Here is a 20,701-nt window from a genome sequence, read left to right on the forward strand (position 1 = left end):
CAAAACAGATCCCACTCGGTGCTCTTCTCTGCCCGACCTCCAGTTTCTCATCTCTAGATGCAAACTGTGGGAGGGGGTTGGTGGAAATCTTTCAGGGTCTCCTGGTGATTTTTCTTCTCTGGAGTACTGGTTGCAAGCTGACCTTTGATAGATTCCTTTAGTCTGGTCCCAGGTAAACTACAGCTTGACTGTTTTTTAAGAAGTATTGTCATACGGATGGCATCCTTCCTTAGTTTCCCACTATGATGCAGACCTTTCCTACCTTTATGTTTCTTTAGTCATTTCAGGGGGGAGCTGATAGACAACCGAGGAAGTCTTTGTTCTAGTTGTGTGTTTTGGGTACTTTTTTTTTTTTTTTCTTTTGAACAGAAGTCTGGTCATCCTGCATCTTCCTGCATCTTACAAAGAGAAACACTGTGAACGTTGGTAGTTGACTATTTGGATCTGAGCCTTTGAGGACATGTGGGTGAGAAATATCAATCTGAGGAACACAGCCCATGGTGGCAGTCAAGTCACAGAAATAGCACAGACTGCCTGGAAAAGGTTCTAAAGTCTTGTAGATCACTGGTCCTTCTCCCAGATTCTAAATTAGTAAGCCTATGGGTCCCAAGAATCACCATCTATTTTTTTTTTTAAGCCTCCAAATAAAGATTTCTAGAATTGGGTATTAAGAGAAGAACTTAAAAGACAATGCTCCCAGGATGGTCCTATTTAGAAAAGAAAGGTTTATGTCTATTACACATAGATATGTGATAGGGATGGAGGCAGAGTCCTCAACTGAAAAAACTGATGAAGGTTTTGAGAAGTCACTATGAGGAAGAAGCAGGGATGCTGATGGAAAACGTAAACAAAGTGAGAGGGCAGAGAAAGTTTGACACCAACGCACATGGTCACGCAACTTTCTCCATCCTGCCCTGAAAGCTGAGGATAGACGTGGAGATGATGAGTGGTTGGCTTAGTGGAGCTGGGTAAAGCAAGGGACAAGGGCAGGACACCAAGGGCTATAAGAATCTTCTGGTGTCTGACCACAGCCTCCGTCCATTCAGTTTCCTGAGACACTAACCTATTCCCAATACAGCTACTCTGGGCCTCAAAACTGCCAGTTCCTGCTGCCACCCGTCCCTCCTCTCTCAGGCCATGTACCCCTCTTTCACTAACCCAGAATCCAGGGACATTACCTCAGTCACTCTCTTGCCATTAGCCCTCAGGAAATTAAATAATTAGTTTAAGGTCAAACCACTAATAAATGATGAGATGAAATCTGAATTCAGGCCAGTCCAAGTTTTTTGTTTTTTTGTGTGTGTTTTGTCTTGGTTTGTTTTAGACCACTCCTTTATAGGACCGCTGTGGCTGGCACAGTGATATCTCACCAGACACTGTTTAATGAGGGACTGTACCCCAGCAGCGGGGACTGTGATCAGCAGACTGGACTTGCGCTCTCAGGCCCCCCAGGGACGCCTCAGCTGCAGAGAACTGCCTCACCCAAGGGCACGCCCCTTCCTGGGCAGCACAGGTCTTAGTGAGGGATCAATGCAGGCGTATAGAGGCCTGGCTTTCTCAGCCCAGCTTGGAACGACTCTGAAGGAACTTTCGGTCTCCAGAGCTCTCTGTGGGGTCGGCTGAAGCTGTCCTTGGGCCCACATTAGAGCTTACCTTCTCCTTCTCCCTCCCTGCTCTCTCCCGCTCCCTTCCTTCCTCCCTCCCTTCTTCCACAGGTGTTGATCCCAAAGGTCCTCCTCAGTAAACATGCTCCATGTTCAATACTCTTTCAGAGTCTGTTTCCCAGGGAACCCAGTGTGCAACAGCCTCTCAAGGATACAAGAGCCAGACTTTCCTATTACAGAAGTTGTATGGCTTCTCACATTTCCCAGAGACCCTCTGAAGTGTTAGTGAGAACTGTCAGGTCCAGATGAAGCTGGATGTTCCTTCCCCTGGGTCACTGTGACCATGTCTAGTGTAGTGTTTGGATTTCAGGCATATAGGGCTCAAGAGAGATGGTTTAAATCTGGGGCTCAGTGACACACATGGCCCCGGACTGGGGAAGTGGCCAGCCTGCTGCTTAAGTTTTACTGTTTCCCCTTTCCTTCCCGGTCATCCTGACTGCCAGTTTTAGACAAGCATCAGATGAGGCAACCGATTGAATTTTTAATGCTCACATCTGCTTGCCATTGCACGGTGTTCTTAGCAACTTAAAAGTAAAAATGTGACCTGGGCCAAAGCAGACAAATTTCAGGTTCATTGTTTCCTTTTATTTTAACAGAATAAACAGTCAAAACATGTTAAGAAAAAAAAAAATCAACTCATCCATCATAAAAAGAAATTTGTTGGTTTTCAATGTGATTAGATATTACAGGAATATTAATAAACATGAAAAAATCAACACTTGTACATTATACACAACATACAATTTTGTAATTTTGTCAGGTTCTCCACTTCACCTTTTAATTATTCCTTACAATCCATACAATCGGTATATAGAGTAACTAAGTATATGATTCAGGATATATTTCTTTATAATGGTTTGAAAGTTGGTGGTGTTTGGTTTTCAATTAGAAATCTACAAAGATCTCATCTGTGTTAACCACTTCATTAGAAACAAATATGCAAAGTCATCCTACGATGGAGATTCCAAAATGTTTAGCAGGCAAAACAAATTTTATATATTAAAAATGGAATCTAGTTCATCTAATTGGAACATTGTCGCCTTCTAATCCAGCTGACATACTCTTCTGTCAGCAGCAAATTGAGGCCATAGGTTATCAATGATCGCTCAGATCTCTCTAAGTATATACGCTGTGTTACATTAAATAACCTTATTTAGGTAACTGCTTTAAACATTTTGTAGACTCAAGGACTTCTTAAAGTTTTCAGTTATTGATTTTCAAATCTTCTTTGTAGGTATAAGCCTCTCAGAAGGCCAAGCATAATCGTGGTTCCTGCCCAGCTGGTCTTTGCCTTTGATAACCACCTACGGTTACTGGACTAGCCTGTCAATAAGCATTTAATGAGGACCTGCTGTGGGGCTGAGGCCTCTACAGGGGCCTAGCAGCAAACACGAGATTAGGTTTGCCTGGAGAAGTTTACAATGAAGTTTGTGATTTTTAGGAGCACAAGCCAGCATGGTTTCCTTAATTTCCTTGTTTATCAACAACCGCAACAATAACGATGTTTTTCTAGGGGTGGCGTTATCCGAGGCTGATAGAAAAAAACCAGCCTCCAATATCTGATGAAAAAAAAAAAATGCTGACACGGTTTATATGGAATCCTGTGCGATTGTCTCAGGTTTGTATATCCACAGATCAGATTTACAACATAAAGCATGAGAATGCGTTTCTGACTTATTCATATATGAAGTTAAGATGTGTTCAAATCTTTTCATGGATTAAGAGTAAAATGTCAGTACATTTTTGTGGTTTCCTCTAACTAGTAAAACAGGAGGGAGGTTCTTGGTGAGGATTTCCAACCAAGCCATGTACAACCAATCGGATATAGATCCTTTTCTTGCCACTGGCAGGCTCCTGACAGTATAGAAGAAAAATTTTAAAAGCGACAATTATTACAGGCAGTAACATCACTAATCATCTGAGCTATTTAATAACCAGTGACCTGAAACTTCTGTAACCCTTCCCCCCCCAACATGAAAGCACTGAAATTATTCTGAATATAGATATCAAACTGATGTATTTCTCAGATAAGACAAATTATCTGTAAACCAGAAAAACAGGCTTAGGCATTGTAGAGCAGCAACAAAACAGAACTATCAATTCTCACTCCTCTTGAAACAAAATTTGATCAACCAGTATCTCTTTTTTTTTTTTTTTTTTCCTGATGGAAAGGATTCTCCCAATAGCTTAAAGCTCTCATATCTGGCAGAAACCTCAGAAAACAGCTAGGTGAAACCTTGTACCCAGTTCTGGAGACTGTTTGAGGCCTCAGGTGGGTAGTCCCCCAGTGCAGACCTTGAAGACATAGGACTCTCCATACACAGGCCTCAGGTCATGACGTATGTGAAAGAGGGGTTTTTCATGTTCAGCTATCAAACCTTAAGGAAACATTCCTATTTCCAGCAGTACACCTCGAACATTTGTGGGGTGAAGAGCAAGAGTATAAAGGGAAGAATCTTCTTCCTTTTTTCCTTACCTTGTCCTCTTTCAACACAGAGAGAAGCCTCCCGCTCATGCTGTGGAATCTACCACAGGAGGACGCGGGGAAGGAGCCCGTGAGCCTCAGTGACTGACGAGAGGCTTGTTGGGCGGGGATTCCAGGGGCGGGTTCCCGGGGCACGGTCGGAAGGGGGAGCCACGGTTCTGCGGGCGGGGCCTCCAGACAGAAAGTCTAAGGGGCAGGGTCCTGGGGTGCCATTTATTTTCCTTCACTAAAATTCCACATGTTCCATTAAAAAAAAAAAAAAAAAAAGCTTTCCACCTGAATCCTCATGACTTTTTAAGTCAATTAACCCATTTACCTACGATCCCCCGTGGAACACTCTTCAGTGTCTGCCGTGGTACTTACAGGACAATGAGATTAGCGGCTCTCGAGTGCTCCTGTAACAGTTCGTTCAGTCGAACTTGGCGGTAGCTCTGTGGACAACATTCAGATTTTGTTGAGGGCAGTTCTACCCAGAATTACGGAGGAGAATCTATCTCTTTGCCCCCAAATTACGGAGAAGTAGAAAAACCTCACTTGAAAAAAAATTAGTTATTTCCTTCAGGTTTGGAAACTAATTTTTTTTTTAAAGATTTTATTAATGTATTTGACAGAGAGAGACACAGTGAGAGAGGGAACACAAGCAGGGGAAGTGGGGCAGGGAGAAGCAGGCTTCCTGCGGAGCAGCAACCCTGCTGTGGGGCTGGAGCCCAGAACCCTGAGATCATGACCTGAGCCGAAGGTAGACGCTCAACCGACTGAGCCACCCAGGCACCCCTGGAAACTCATTTTTTAAAAGCTCATGAGAAATTCTAGAATTATAAAGAATAAGACCAGGTGGTTGTTGTACTAGAGTGGCTTATTAAATTCTAAGGGGGAAAAAAAAGCGAGCAGAAAACATGGATAATAGTAAAGAGAAGGTGAGAATGGTCAAATCTGGATCAGGTTTGAGGGGGAAGAACTAACAATCTTGATACCAGTTTGATATCCTAAAAACATAAATTATATCCTAGTCTACATTGTTTAGGCTCTTTGAATATTTTATCAGCACAGGGGACTGGTTTCAACTAAAAGGCAGCCAAGACTCACTTGGAAAAAATAACAGTATTGATGATTTTTACAGTGGTGAGAATAATACTTATTACTGTATTTCAATGGTTCAGAAACCAAGGCTTAGATGTATGATTTGCTCAATTACGTGAAAAATCTTTGTTACAAGTGGGCAGTTTATTAAAAAGAGAGGGAGAGAGAGGCAAACCAAAAAGCGACTTCTAACTACAGAAAATAAACTGAGGGTTGCTGGAGGAAGGTGGGCAGGGGATGGGCAAAGTATGTGATGGGCTCTAAGGAGGGCACTTGTTGCCAGGAGCCCTCCGTGTTGTATGGAAGTGATGAATCACTAAATTCTACACCTGAAACTGATATTATACTATATGTAAACTAACTGGAATTTAAATTAAAATGTGAAATTAGGGGCTCCTAGGTCGCTCTGTTGATTAAGCGACTCTTGGTTTCATCTCAGGTCATGATCTCAGGGTCCTGAGATAGAGTTCCACATCTGGCTCTGGGCTGGGCATGCAGCCTGATTAGATTCACCTGCTCCTTCTCTCTCTGCCCCTTTGCCAGCTCTCTCTCTCTCCCTCTTGTAAAAATTAAAAAAAAAAATTTAAATTTAAATTTAAAAAATCTTCCCAACCCCCATAATAAATAAACAAGCAAGCAAACAAAGAACTGAGAAGTTTATTATGCACAGTTTATAAATCTTAGCTCAGTAGTTTCTCCACTAAATTTGAAAGGCTTTAGTATCACTTGTTCTAAATTGTTTCAAGTTCAGCCCCTAATGTAGTTTATTTATTATATCCCTCCTACAACATGTGCCTCATCCAACTTTCATAATCATTGTTCCAATTAAGTATTTTCTCAGATTGCTTTGTTAGTTTTTGTAACCTCATCATGTTAAAATTCTTTGTCACTGTGTTAAATTGTGAATCAATTACCTTTATCTACTTTGCACACATATTGACTTGACTTGAATTATTTTAGACCCATGGATCTCTCTCCTGTTCTATAAAATTAAATTTGAAAGGAGACTTCACTATATATCAATAATCTGTTTTTTAAAAAATCTTTTAAAAAAAGAATTGATTTTATATTAAATAAAAGCCATTTTCTAAATCCTCATATGCAGTAATGTGATTGAAAGCACTTGAAAATGCAGAAACCCTAGATCTTGAATAATGAAATTCTATAACAGATGTGTTACTTGTTGATTTTTGAATCAATCACTGTTTTCTTTTTCAGCTAGTTAGACAGTAAAGTAAAAATTAAGACAAGTCCTCACCTTTTCCTTGACTGCTTCCAGTTCTGCATCTGTAATTTTCCATGGGCTTTCTCTCTTTAATTTTTCAGCAGTTGTTAAATCTTTGCAGCTTTCATGGAGACGATATGGTTCAATCATCTCTTCAAAGACTTTCCAGCTGAAATTGGAATTATAAAGGAGGGCTCACAGTGGGAAACTAACTCATTATTTCACAGATACTCTAGGTAGGACCGGCTCTGCTGGCTACAGAATCAGAGATGAATGTCATGGAAATCTTTAAGAATTATCTTTGCAGGGGACTTACTGTGAGTAAAGCCATGGATATAATACAGCCTCCCTACCCAAGGAAAGGTCTTAACATGTTAAAGCCTTGTTAGCCTACTGTGTATTAGATTCTCAATCTAAACAGACCAACACACAGATAGTAATTATTCTGCAAATACATTTTCTACCTGGTATAGCCCAAGACACCACTGTCATGTAGACACTTTAGCCCATAAGTAAGTTTCCATCTCCTTAAATTGAGTTTCCATCTGCTTATTGTACAGACTGTCTAGGAGGTGTTCATGAATTAATGTTGGAGATGAACTAGGTTGCTTGGGATGGGAGTTGGCTAGGCCTGCCCTCTCCTTTAGTCCATGTAACCTTCCGCTTGCTGGCAGTGGGTGGTCAGTGGGGCAGCTAGAAGAATAGCAAATTCAATGGTTAGAGAGCAATTTGAATGTTTGCTGCAAATAATGTAGCCTTTGTCCTTCTGATGACTACTGTTGCTGAGATTTTTAAGTAACTATTTTTCAGGTGCATGTTAGAGGAAAGAACAAAAATCAATAATATTTTAATGTCTACAGATCTGAAGCCATTTTAGAGCAATTAAGAAGAAAGTCATTGAGCAGAAAACTAGCAGCAGTATCACACAGATGTGGAACGTTTTTAAAAGTGCTAGACAAATCTCATTCTTGTCTTTCATAAGAACCTCAAAGATTTTTTTAAAAACAGTAGTACAGAACAAAGCTTACAGTTTATGAGAATAATTGTCTTTAGTGTGCTACTAGAAGATGAGGTCAAATGTAAACGACACCTTTGGTTTTATATAATGTGGCTTACTTACAACTTAGTAACTTTGGGATGAAAAGTAACTAGAATCAATGTGCTATTAGGTTGAGGAGTTAAAATATGATGGCATGAGTTCAATGATCTCATCGCTTGCCCTGATTTAGGATTTGCAGATCTAAGTGCAGAGGTGATAAAGGAGAACCTACTAGTGCCTTCGTTAAGTAATTGAAGAGATGCTTAATGTGGTAGATTTCTGATGCTGATTTGTTTCGAATGGTGAACAGCAATAGGGAGCCACTGATATGCCCTATTATTCTTTCGACTACATAATACTTTTATTTGCTATTCCTTCCAAAGGTGCCATGCCTTCAGAGACCTGTCACAGTAATCTGTGCAATGGAAAGTTGCCAGCCTAGGACAGAAGAGCCTTGGCTCTTGCACTGGCTCTTCCATTGTCCTCCTGGCCCTGGATAACTTTGCCAATGAAAGGAGGTAATGGTGGCTGCTCAGGGCTGGCCTGAAGATTGGTGTAATGGTTAGATGATGATTTGGGTGACTGTGCTCTGGAAAGTGTATAGTGCCCTGCAAAACCAAGGCATTCATTTTAACAAACAGCCACGGGACTGAGTTTAGAAGTTGAGAGGCTCTCTGTTTAAGCTCTACATACACTTATTTTGATCAGGATAAAAGTTTTTGCATCTCAGCCCAGGTGCTTATTAGAAAGACAAGTTCAAAAGTAGTTTCCTAAGAAATGGAAGTGGAGTGGAGGTGGCTTGTTGTCTCCCCAGCAACCACTGTAGTCTGGGTGGGAGTGACTCCATCGCCAGCATCAGCTAATCACACAATTCTATTCTGTCTGCCAGAGTGTTTGGCCAGGATAGCCACATAGCCCAGGCGAGCTTCACCAAGAGGCACCTAGCATTCCACTGACCAAGTAAGTGGCTCAGTGGCTTAGGTTGGTACAACTTTTATGGAGCCCGTGCCCTGAGTTCAATGACTAGAGAAGAAGCAAACTTACTCTCCCACTGAACATAAATGAGTGAGTATGTAGCCCTGGTTGCTGTCATCTTATTTTTATGAGCTAAATCAATTTTGATGATTTCATAATGGACCAAGGCAGAGTACAGATAATGGAAAAGAATTAGTCCTTGATTATATATAAAATTAACCTTCTAGATCAAGCTTTGCCTGAAAGCCAAAACATAATTGGATTTTTCAGTTATGCTTGCCAATAATTTTATTACTTAAGTCATTATAAGTTTTCTTTTCTTTGCATTGAAGCACGATAAGTGACATAATAGGTTATAACGGGAATGTATTTGCCCATTCATATTCTCTCAACTCTTACTGTTTCTTGTCTACATTAATCTTTGACTTCATCCTAAGGTTCATCCCTGAACTGGCCATTTTCCATTCTCCTAGCTAGGTGACGCAAAGGTGGCTCAAGACTTCTATCCTGATTCTCATTATATCTAATTTTTCATATAAATATTTTTTAATTGACTCTAGAATAGGCCAAGTAATTGAGTCTAGAATAGGCAACAGACTCTAGAAAAGGCCAAATAAGTTAGACTATTGAATATAAATGACAATTAATTCAATTTAAAAATTAACTTACACCTGCCCTGCCTTCCCCATCCTTGTTCTTTTTTTTTAAATTTTTTATTTTTTATAAACATATATTTTTATCCCCAGGGGTACAGGTCTGTGAATCACCAGGTTTACATACTTCACAGCACTCACCAAAGCACATCCCATCTTTGTTCTTCATGATAACAAAGTTTAAAAAAATTTTAATTGTTAAAAAAAAACTCTTTAAGTTCATATAAGATTTCCTTTCTCAAGTTAATATAGTAGTTGTTTTGTGGCCATTCTAATATCTTTTTTTTTTAAAGATTTTATTTATTTGAGAGAGCATGTGTGTAGTGAGAGGGGGAGGGGGGAAGGAGAAGCACAGGCAGACTCTGTGCTGAGCACAGAGCCCCACGCAGGGCTGGATCTCATGACTGTGAGTTTATGTCCTGAGCAGAAACTAGGAGTTGGCTGCTTAATGGATGGGATCACCCAGGTGTCCCACCACTCTAGTATCTTTAAATTATCCGGTTAATTGCTTCTACTTTCTCTTTAACTTCTGTATAAGGATTGTTGTCTTTTTGGCCTATGACTTTTTATTCAGTATATTCTATAAAAAATGAAATTTAGCCACAAGAGATTTTCAGTTTCTCCAGGCTCAATCATTTTCTCATTAACTTTGCTTTTGTACTCCCTTTCACCCTTGCCCAGCCATCTTTATGAAGTTTCTATGGTAAATATCTCCATCCACACTTACTGATGTTTTATGGGTCATTGAAAGATTTATTAGAGACAATTTAAGTATGTTTAACATTAGCCTCCAACATGGAAATAATTGACAAACTATTTTTGACATTGTGTGCCCCTGATGACCGAGGAAAAACAGTGATGGGGAGATAATTGTTAATGGTAGGTAGTGGCTGTCTGGCCAAGGAGTGCTGAAATTGAATTGGTGCTGTGAGCATTGGGCCCTGGGACAGGGCCTGCATCAGCCCGGAGGAAGAGTCTTCTTTCTCTAATTGAACTCAGAGGAATTGCCTTTTAAAAATTATCACAAAATCCTCAACAAAGTAGGCTTAAAGGGGACATACCTCAACATAATAAAAGCCTTATATGAAAAACCCACATCTCACCATACTCAATTGTGAATTACTGATAGCTTTCCTCCTAAGATCAGGAACAGCACAAGGATGTCCACTCTCACCAATTTTATTCAACATAGTACCAGAAGTGCTAGCCACAGCAATCAGAGAAGCAAAAGAAACAAAAGACATTCAAATTGGTAAGGAAGAAGTAAATTTTGACTACTTGCAGCTGACATGATACTACATATCAAAACCCTAAAAATCCTACCCCAAACTACTAGAACTGATAAATGAATTTAGTAAGGTCACAGGATACAAAATCAATGTACAGAAATCCATTGTAATTCTATACACTAATTGGGAAGCTAAGGAAATAGAAACTACGAAGGCCATTCCTTTCACAATTGCACCCAAAATAATAAAATATCTGGGGATAAACTAATCAAGGAGGTGAAACACCTGCACTGAAAAGTATAAAACATTATAAAGAAATTGAAGATGACAGAAACAAATGGAAAGATATTTCATGCTCAAAAATTGGAAGAAAAAATATTGTTGAGTGTCTATACTACTTAGAGCAATCTACAGATCTAATGCAATCCCTATGAAAATACCAACCACATTTTTCATAGTACTAGAACAAAGAATCCTAAAATTTGTATAGAACCATGGAAGACCCCAAATAGCCAAAATAATCTTGAAAAAGGAAAACAAAGCTAGAGATACCATAAGTCTGTATTTCGAGTTATACTACAAATCTGTAGCAATCAAAACAGTATAGTACTAGCACAAAAATAGATGCATAGATCAATGGAACAGGACAGAAAGTCCAGAAACAAACCCCTGATTATATGGTCAATTAATTTTCAAAAGGAGACAAGAATATGCAATGGGGAAAAGAGGGCCTCTTCCACAAATGGTGTTGTGGAAACTGGGCAGCCACATGTAGAAGAATAAAGTGGGATCACTATCCTACATCATACACAAAAATAAACTCAAAATGGATTAAAGATGTAAATGTGAGATCTGAAACCATAAAAATCCTAGAAGAGAGCATAGACAGTAATTTCTCTGACATCAGCCACAACAACATTTTTCTATATTTCTTAAGGTAGGGAACATAAAAGCAAAAATAAACTATTGTAGTATATCAAAATGAAAAGTTTGTGCACAGTGAAGGAAACAATAAAACTAGCAGGCAACCTACTGAAGAGAAGACGATATTTGCAAATGACATATCTGATAAAGAGTTAGGATTGAAAAAAATATAAAGAACTTATATAACACAACCCAAAAAGCAAATTATCCAATTTACAGATGGGCAGAAGACATGAACATTTTTTCAAAGAAGACATAGAGATGGACACATGAAAAGATCCTCCACGTCATTCATCATCAGGCAAACATAAATCAAAACTACAATGAGATATGACATCACACCTGTCGGAATGGCTAAAATCAAAAACACAAGAAACAGAGTGTGATGAAAATGTGGAGGAAAAGGAATCATTGTGAACTGTTGGTGGGAATGCAAACTGGTGCTGCTACTCTGGAAAATAGTATGGGGGTTCCTCAAAAAATTTAAGACTACCCTATGATCTAGTAATTTCACTACTGGGTATTTACCCAAAAGAATACAAACACACTAACTTGAAAGGGTATATGCATCCTTATGTTTATTGCAGCATTATTTACAATGGCCAACTTATGCAAATAGCCCAAGGGTCCTTTGACTAATGAATATAAATATCTAATGAATATAAATATAAATGAATATAAATATCTTCTTTATCCATATATATATACACACACATAATATATTATTCAGATATGTAATATATTATACATATACACAATATATGACTCAGCCATAAAAAAAGAATGAAATCTCGTCATTTGCTGCAACATGGATGGTGCTAGAGAGTGTAATGCTATGTGAAATAAGCCAGTCAGAGAAAGACAAATAGCATATGATGTCACGCCTATGTGGAATTTAAGAAACAAAACAATGGACAAAGGAAAATGAGAGAAAGAGAAATAAACTGAGAAACAGATTCTCACCTAGAGAGAACAACCTGATGGTTACCAGAGGAGAGGTGTGTGGGAGGATGGGTGAAATGCCTGAAGGGAATTAAGAGTATACTTGTGACTGGCGCCAAGTCACGTGTAGAATTGTTAAAGCACTATATTGTACACCTGAAACGAATATAACTTGGTTAAATATATGGGAATTAAAATAAAAAACTCAATAAAAAATTATCACCAAGCTACCAGATGTGCTACCAGTGGCCATCTGTGAGACTTACTGAGTGATCACTCCCTGTTTTAAAATAGGGTCGCCTTTATATATTTGAACATTGTTGCCGACACCAGACACGTGACTGTTTTACAAAGCAATACGGTGTCAGTTACCGTGGAGAGCGGAAGGGAGGGGAAGGGCCCTTCCAGCACCTCTCTTCTTGGTGGGATTTCGTCCTCATACCAGGGTATATTAGCTGCAAAGATTCTTCTATTCCAGGAAAAATGGACCTTGTTTTTTTGCATCTTCCTCAAGACCTTGAACCATTAGAGAAAAAGATCTCCCAAACTGTGAAATCTAATTCATTTTTTTCCTGAGAAAGGGAACTAGATCTCTTCATTGCAGGATGATGAGGACATGGAAGAAACAGCACATTAAAATGGTGTCTAACTGCAAATTTAGATACCAGGACAAAAGCAAAAATGTCTGGTCCTTCGTTTTTTACTCATCTCCATAATGTTGGCTCCCTGAAGAGAGAAAAACATGGCACAAAGTTCAGGATTAGCAAAAGAAATTGTGTCTAGCCTCTGATGGGTCCCCAGACAATGGAAAGGCGCTAATGGAAGAAGTACATGGACGTTCTTGGTGATAGGACAGGTAAGTAGGGGGGAACCGTGGCAGCTGGGCAGAGACTAGCATGAAAGAAAGGAAAAGAAACTTGTGTTTCTTACAGAAAACCAGACTGATCTGTAAAGAGGCAAAGATATAGGAACAAACGAATCAGCAAGCACAGACAGCCCTTAACTGTTATTAAGAAAACAGCAGCAAGAAGGATCTGGATACAAAAAGTAGATGACGAATTTGTGCCGAGCACTGAGCCAGGGTTAATAGGAAATCTGAAGTCAGTAGGGGACACCATGACTACCCTCCGGACAACAGAAAGTGGCCCTATGATAGCAGAGCCCTGGTGCGCTCCGGCCTGTTGCAACACGGCACACACTAGGAAATCATTGTGCCTGCTGTGTTATGAAATAGAATGCATTTCCACCAATTAGAGACATAAAAGGAGCCTGTTTGATCACATCACTGCAAATGCCAAAGAGGCGATGACTTAGGAATAAAAATCCTTCAAATGAAATGTGGAAGACCACCAGAGATTACTACATGACAACCCAGTTCATAGCAGAATGTTCATTCCACTTACCAAGGAGTATTATAAACTCATCTCAATTTTTCTCAAGTATTTAAAACTGTAGAAATATAGGAATAGAAAGCATTAGTGGAATATACAGCGTGAAGAAATATTGCCTAGTGATAACCCAGGTGAGCTCTGTTGATTGTAGCTTTCTTATCACAATTAAGATGTTTTGTAAAAGCCATTTTGATGGACCTGTGGCCTTGGAGGAATCATGAATAGCCGCAAATGATATGAAGTTCCAGGTTGTGAATGGTCAACAAGACTGTATCTTATTTTTTTTATAAAGATTTTTATTTATTTATTTGACAGACAGAGATCACAACTAGGCAGAAAGGCAGGCAGAGAGGGAGAGAGAGAAGGAAGCAGGCTTCCCGTGGAGCAGAGAGCTCGATGTGGGGCTCCATCCCAGGACCCTGAGATCATGTCCCGAGCCGAAGGCAGAGGCTTTAACCCACTAGCCACCCAGGCGCGCCAAGACTGTATCTTAGTATGGGTGATTTTCTGTTAGGTATTAAGCTCATATAGGATAACAATGAATGAAAAGAAGGGAAGAACAAGATTTGAGTGTGGAATTGCAGGCCATCAGGAGCTGCAGGAGGAAGGAGAAATGACAGTCAACAGAAGTGAGAACAGGTCCAACAGGCCAGTGAGAACCGGAGCTACACTGAGATCCTGGTGTCCCTTTGTATCCTCAATCTGGAAGGCCCACTTCACACCAAATCACATGTATTAAATCCTTTTCAGGTGCAACAGTAACTATGATTTTGGACTGTAAACAATAGAAAAATATTATAATTGGTAAGTTATCACTCTAAGCAGTTTATATAGTAGTGGCTCTAATTTCCAGTCCATCTTCTTGCACCTCTGGGACTTCCTGGGAGGATTCAATCTACAAGCTGTTTTCCAGTATCATGGACTTGACAAATCAAATGACTAACGGGGGTTAAAATGATACCATGATTTGAAGACACTTAAGCAATTATTTAAATTTCAGCATTTTAAAATTTTGGAGCCAATACATCTCCTTGGTAGGCTTCAGATCGTTTTAGAGGACCCCCAAAATTCCATGGCTCTAGGTGTTGGGTCCTTTGTGCCTAAAAGTGAAAATGGCCATGGAGGGTCGGCTCTGTCATTGTGCCAGGAAGACTCAAGCAGTTTTGTTTCTAGCTTCTGTATCAGAGCTCCCCATCCAGGATGCATCACCAGTTATTTTAAAAAAAATTTTTTTTTAAGATTTATTTGTTTATTTTCGAGGGAAGGGAAGGGCTGAGAGAGAGAGAGAGAGAAAGAGAGAGAATCTCAAGCAGACTCCCCACTGAGCATGAAGCCCAATGCGGGGCTCAATCTCATGTCCTTGAGATCATGACCTGAGCTGAAATCAAGAGTGGACACAGCTGTGCCACCCAGCTGCCCCATGAGTAACTTTAAAGAATGAAAACCTGCCCTGACTGCCCAGTCCAGACTAGTCTGAGCTTGTGCCTCCTGCTACTCTTGCCACCATAGAAACCACGAACATGAAGGGCAATCCTAAAATGCTAACTCACCTGTGTGTCAACAATTCTCCGCCTCAAGCTCGACTTTACCACAAAATCATTTCCTTCCTTTATGATATATTTGATCACTCTGCATGGTTATTCCAAGTCCCTTTTTATTATATCTTATTAGGAGTTCACTACAGTCGATAGATAACATTTTTACTCTTTAATAGTCAGCACAAAGGAAAATGAGAGAGTACTGGGGGCAAACAATGGGTCTTGTTAAATGCGTCATACCTCTCTTTGTTTGGCTTAATGTTGATGTCACCAATGATATGGATATCTGCAAATTTGATCCTAAATTTGCTCAGAAGAGAAGCCATTCTGGAAATACAAGACAGAAATACTTCACCATTGCATATGTAACTATTTTCAGGCAAAGAGTTGACGTCTTATTTCAGCTTCACAGTCAGACAAAGGCTGTGTTTAGTGTTTGATTTCCATCACTGTATATTAAATGTGGACCAAGCATATTCCACTAAAGGTAAAGACAGACACATGTAAATTCAGATCCTAGGAATAGCAAACCTAACTCTGCATTCACATTTCAGGTAAGATAATACAGAGCTGTATATGCTTCCTTACCATTTGGGAAAAAAGAGAACAAGTTTTAACATTGTTGACTATTATCTTGCTGATCATTTTTAGAGTTATTGACAATGTGCTGACAAACTAATAATTATGATATATCATTATATATTGGAGGTTCTTCCCCTGGCAACTGAAATTTTTGATACAATTGCAAAGGTACAGAAAAATTGCAAGGGTGGTGCAAAAAAATCCCCAAATCACCAGGTGTTTATTTGATTACCACCTTTTTCTCTTGCTAGACAGCCGCGTCTGTCTATCTACATCTTCCTTCTTTCTTGCTTGCTTTCTACTCACCCATCCACCTGCCCAGCTAGAGCTATTGCCCCTGTACCTATAAATCCCTCAGTATTTCTTAAGAATAAGAACATTCTCTTATACACACAAGGTATACTTTTTGAAATTAGCAAATTTAAAATTGATGCCATGCTGTTGTCTAATCCACCAACCATTTTTAAATTTCATCACTTGCCCCAGGAAGTTACTGGAGGCTTTAAGAAAATATAAACTATTATAGCCAACATGTTAGTTGCCATTATAATATGACTCTTTTTAAGGGGAATTAAATATATATATATATATATGCTTACTATATATAACTTATATTATATGTGGATATATAAAATATATTTTGTATATGTATATGCATATGTATATGTATATGTGTGTATGTATATAAAATCCTCTCAGCACAGGGGGAAAAAACACAAAAAATGACTGAATAAAAGCCCGTCATTATTTTGTGATTTCTGGAAGGGCTCAGGACTTGGGCCTGCCGTGAGGGATACAGGGCTGCTGAAGGTCCCTCTCCAGATTTCCCCCAGAGATCTTTGGACGCACGGCGTTCCTAACATGCTTATTGCTCCCACAATGACTAAATCATGCTCTCCATGACTAAATCAATGACAAAGATGCAAATTTGCACTCGGGAGACTGATTTTTTTTTTTTTTTAATTACAAGACTTTTCAATAGTCATCCATTTAAACTGTTTTCAAGCTACAGATGAGAAACTGGGCACCCAGGTCTGGGTCCTGGTGACTGTTGCAAGGCCCCACAACTCATGGTGGGAAGGGCTGGGATGAGGACCAGGTTCAGTGTCTCGGTTCTATTTTTTAAGTGTGCGGTGCTGGAGTGGCCACCACAAACCAGCAGTTTCAACTGGCCCCAAAGAAAGTACTGGACGCAAATTTCTTTGGGCTTTTCCTTTCGTGGATACATTCGCTGGTCAACTCCAAGCAAACATTGTACAAGGTAATGACAGTCCCATTCAAGCCTTGAGATGAGGCCTCTGTGTGAAATTCCTTTTTGAAAAGCATTTGTGGCAGGGGATCAAGGAACATGAAGACAGCGATTACAAGTATGCAGATGACTTAATGACCAGAAAGCCAAGTAAACATGAGACCCATCATGGTGGTTTTGTCTTTAAATCTGCTGTGTCTCAAAAAAACACTTACAGTTCTTAGAATTAAAAGCATTAAAGTAACAGACCTCCAAAGGGCTCTAACGGCAGGAGTGATGAGTTACTTACGCAATTTTTTCTTCTTCGATGCGGTTGATCTTCCCTCCAACATAGATTCTTAATTTACAGTCTTTCCATTTTTTTCTGAGAGTCAAGATATAGGGGATAAGGAGTGTTAACCCTGAAAAAAGAATAAATTACGACACAAAGAATGAATCTATCTTGCTGAAAGGAAATGAATAGCTTTACATCTTTATTCATTCCCACATTCATTGCTCCTAAATAATTTAAAATCTTGGGAAAACACTGAAATATCGTTCTCCAGCTGATAGCGTTTTCATATACCTCCCCGTGCAGTTAGTTAAATTGATCAACACGGTAATTCTGCTCCCTAGTGTATATTCTGGAATTGTTTTTACCTCCATCATCAAACAACCACCACACATCAATTGTGCCTTTTCCTTGCTTCTTTTTAAATTGGGTGCTGGCTTCTACCAGTTTCTGGTTGAACTCCCCCACGTGCATTGACTGGATGGTGTTCATGCTGCTGTCTGTAATGAAAGAAAAAGAAATAGACTTATTTGTCTTTTGAAGAAAGAAACAAAATAACTTGCCAATAAATCTATTCAGGAAAATAGAGGGAGGGCCATGAATTTGTAAGCTTTCTTATCCCTATGGGTAAACAGTGAGCTTGGAAAAGGCGAGATAAAGGTCAAGTCCCACAGTAATTTAGATCACCTTGAATAGTTCACAAGAATTTGGTATTGGTTTCATGATTACAGTTTTCGTTATAAAGCAGTAGATTATTTTCAGGTCTCTAGTAATGTGAGGGCAGAATTATTACTTAGGCAGGTAACGATGCTACATGATCTGATACAATAGCCAAAATATCCCCATTTATCAAAATTTCAGTTATAACTCTACTTAATCCTATTTTCAAATTTACTTGAAAGTAGAAAATGTGGTGATTGATCTTCTAGAGATAAGCAATAGAATCAGAAGTGTTTCTTCATTAGAGCATTTATTTGAGTGCAGTTGGTGTCAATTCCACGAATGTCTGGATAACAAAGGTGGCTAGGGACCAGATGTATCTTGACTCTATGACCCTTTGGTCCTAATGTCAGCCTGGCTTGCTTTTCTGTTTCGGAGAAAAACTTGTGAAGTGCAGGGAAAGCCACTGAGCTATTTGAATTTCTGTGAATGAGATGGAGAAGCCAGGAAATATGGAGAGACAAAATTCTTTCACTTGAGGTAGAGATAAGGGTGCACAGAAAGTATTTAATTTTTTTTTTTTAATGCACTTTCCGTTCTATCAAGGATCCAGTGACAGTGTCCTTGGGAACTAGGCCAGTGTTTGAGGAGGACCCTGGCTCCTGTTTGCCAGCAGAGGTTTTCATTGCTCCACTCTAGATATTATTTCTCATTTCCACCTCTTTTAATGTTGTGACTTTTTTGCTCCATTTCAAAGAGTTGGTGTCAGCAAAGTGCTTAGAGTTGAGCTGACGGCTGCTTCAGAGCTTCCTCTCTGATCTGAGAGGTTCTGAAGATGCTTTGTTCTGTCCTTTGCCGTTTCCATGTTTAGGGCCTGTCAGTTCTGAAGCAATTATCTTACATGGCTTCTCTCTCCCTAGGACTACTGAGAGAGAAAGTAAATATCTTTACAAAATGGACCAAACTCGACCCCCACTTCCATGCAAATCAAAGCCCTCAGAGGACCCAGGCATTAGTGCCTGGAGGTAGGGTCTGTCCTGATCTAGAACTCCAAACAGTTGTCAACCAGTGAAAGCCCAGAGAGGTGAAGGGACCTCCTTGAGGGCTGCATTTGAAATTTGAGGTGTGGGAAATATAATGTAATATCTTTTTGCTTTTCTGAGCAGACATGTTGACCTTCAGAGGAATGCATTTCTGCCGAGAGATGTGTGACGCAGAAATAGGCTTCCAGGATAAATAAGAAGTCCCTTCTCATTAATAAGAACACAATGCTTCCCTCTCCCATCAGCCAAAGAACAGTGTTGGGCTATGACTTCTGAATTTGCCACTGCTTTTCCACACTGTAACTAACATTGAATAACTGAATGGTAGAACAGATACAATGAATAGTTAACATTTCTCATGAATAAACCAAATAACTGAAAAGGAAAGAAAACAGTTAGCATCCAGATGGTCTTAGTCTAATATTTACACCCAAAGGTCCTGATGTACCTCCAACTCGAGACTCAAGCGTATCATTTTTTTGGACAATGTCATCTTAAAGTGGACAATACTTAATAGGCTTTCCTATAGCCCGGTGAATATTCCAGAAACCCAAGGATATTTCTATTATTTGAAGAAGGGCGATGTTTACATTTCATGTTATTCTATGTAAATATTGTATTACAGGTGAGACTGTCCTTGGGCTATAGCAGGAAAACAAGCAAACAGAACCAAACGTTTCCTAGGGTATTAGAGGGGCTTATTGAAGGATCTCATTGAAAGGGTGGGTCCTGTCAAACTAGACCAGAAGCCTGCTAAGTCTCCATTTGGATCTTGCTATTTGACTTGAAAACCCTCCCCAGAGAAATGATGTTTTCTCGGACTCACACCAAGTGATTTCTGTTACGTGTAGGATTATTTGTGGATGTTAACATTCTAATTTTCTACCAGCAGAGGTCGCCGTGGACCTCATTAAACGCAAGTGGGCAGTGTTTCTGCAAAGAAGACAATTGTCAATTTTCAAAAAAGTCAGATGTTTGAATCACCTGTTTATACGTTTTATAAAAAGCTTTCATTCTTTAGTCTCCCATGTCTGGGGTGCATACTGGACATTCAGAGGTAAGTGTACCACTCAGCTGAAATCTACAGGTAATTAGTTTCCTAGTCCAAAAGTTCCAAGTCCAAAATTCTGGTTTGCTACAAAGATAGAAGCTTTTCAAAATGAGGGTTCTCATTTACTGTCCTAGTTAACTTTTAGTCTCCTGAAATGTCTGCAAGGGGAATATAAGGGCGTGTGTGTGTATGTGTGTGTGTGTGTGTATAGATAAATCCATTTGGGTATTGGTTCTTAAATTTCTATCCTCTTTCCATCCTAAGAAATGTCCATTTTATGACACTCAAATCCACGTAGGCACCATGAGACTCCCAAACCAAATATTATTAGTTTAAAATTAAGTTTTTACAATGAGATGGCACACAGGGCTTATTGTTACTGATAAATAACTTACATATTTCATCTGTACTAATATCTTGAAAGAAGCGTCTTTCAGTCCTTTGCTGACTAAATGCCCCCAACATCTTAGATGCTGACTTCTGACCCCCAACAATACTCAAGCAGTGGCTCATTTCTGGATATTTCTTGTGAATTTTAAAGGTACTTACCTTTCTTAGGAGCTGGCTTAGTAATGTTCAACTTGCTAGCTTTTTTAAACAAGCCTCGGATGCCTCCACTTCCTTCTTCACATTCGTTATCTTTGATAGTAGCTTCCAAAGCCAGCCTCTCCTGTTCCAATTTCTCTAATTCATCTAATGC

The 20,701-nt window shown here is 39.5% G+C and overlaps 1 protein-coding gene across 4 annotated transcripts in view; it reads right to left on the bottom strand.

The window, feature by feature from the left end:
• Positions 1 to 2,227: 2,227 nt before the first annotated feature.
• SLC12A1 (solute carrier family 12 member 1) overlaps positions 2,228 to 20,701 on the bottom strand; it is an 88,059-nt gene continuing 69,585 nt past the window's right edge. For all 4 annotated transcript variants that reach the window (XM_082734847.1, XM_082734846.1, XM_082734844.1 and 1 more), the window contains 7 exons: positions 20,551 to 20,694; positions 17,616 to 17,747; positions 17,266 to 17,377; positions 15,386 to 15,472; positions 6,488 to 6,623; positions 4,513 to 4,580; positions 2,228 to 3,518 (listed from right to left, as the gene is read on the bottom strand). In XM_082734847.1, coding sequence (XP_082590973.1) covers positions 3,383 to 3,518; positions 4,513 to 4,580; positions 6,488 to 6,623; positions 15,386 to 15,472; positions 17,266 to 17,377; positions 17,616 to 17,747; positions 20,551 to 20,694 — 815 coding nt within the window. In that variant the 3' untranslated portion in view covers positions 2,228 to 3,382. The remainder of the gene's footprint in view (positions 3,519 to 4,512; positions 4,581 to 6,487; positions 6,624 to 15,385; positions 15,473 to 17,265; positions 17,378 to 17,615; positions 17,748 to 20,550; positions 20,695 to 20,701) is intronic.

The sequence above is a fragment of the Mustela nivalis genome (genome assembly GCF_964662115.1).
Source record: "Mustela nivalis genome assembly, chromosome: 6".
Classification (NCBI taxonomy): domain Eukaryota; kingdom Metazoa; phylum Chordata; class Mammalia; order Carnivora; family Mustelidae; genus Mustela; species Mustela nivalis.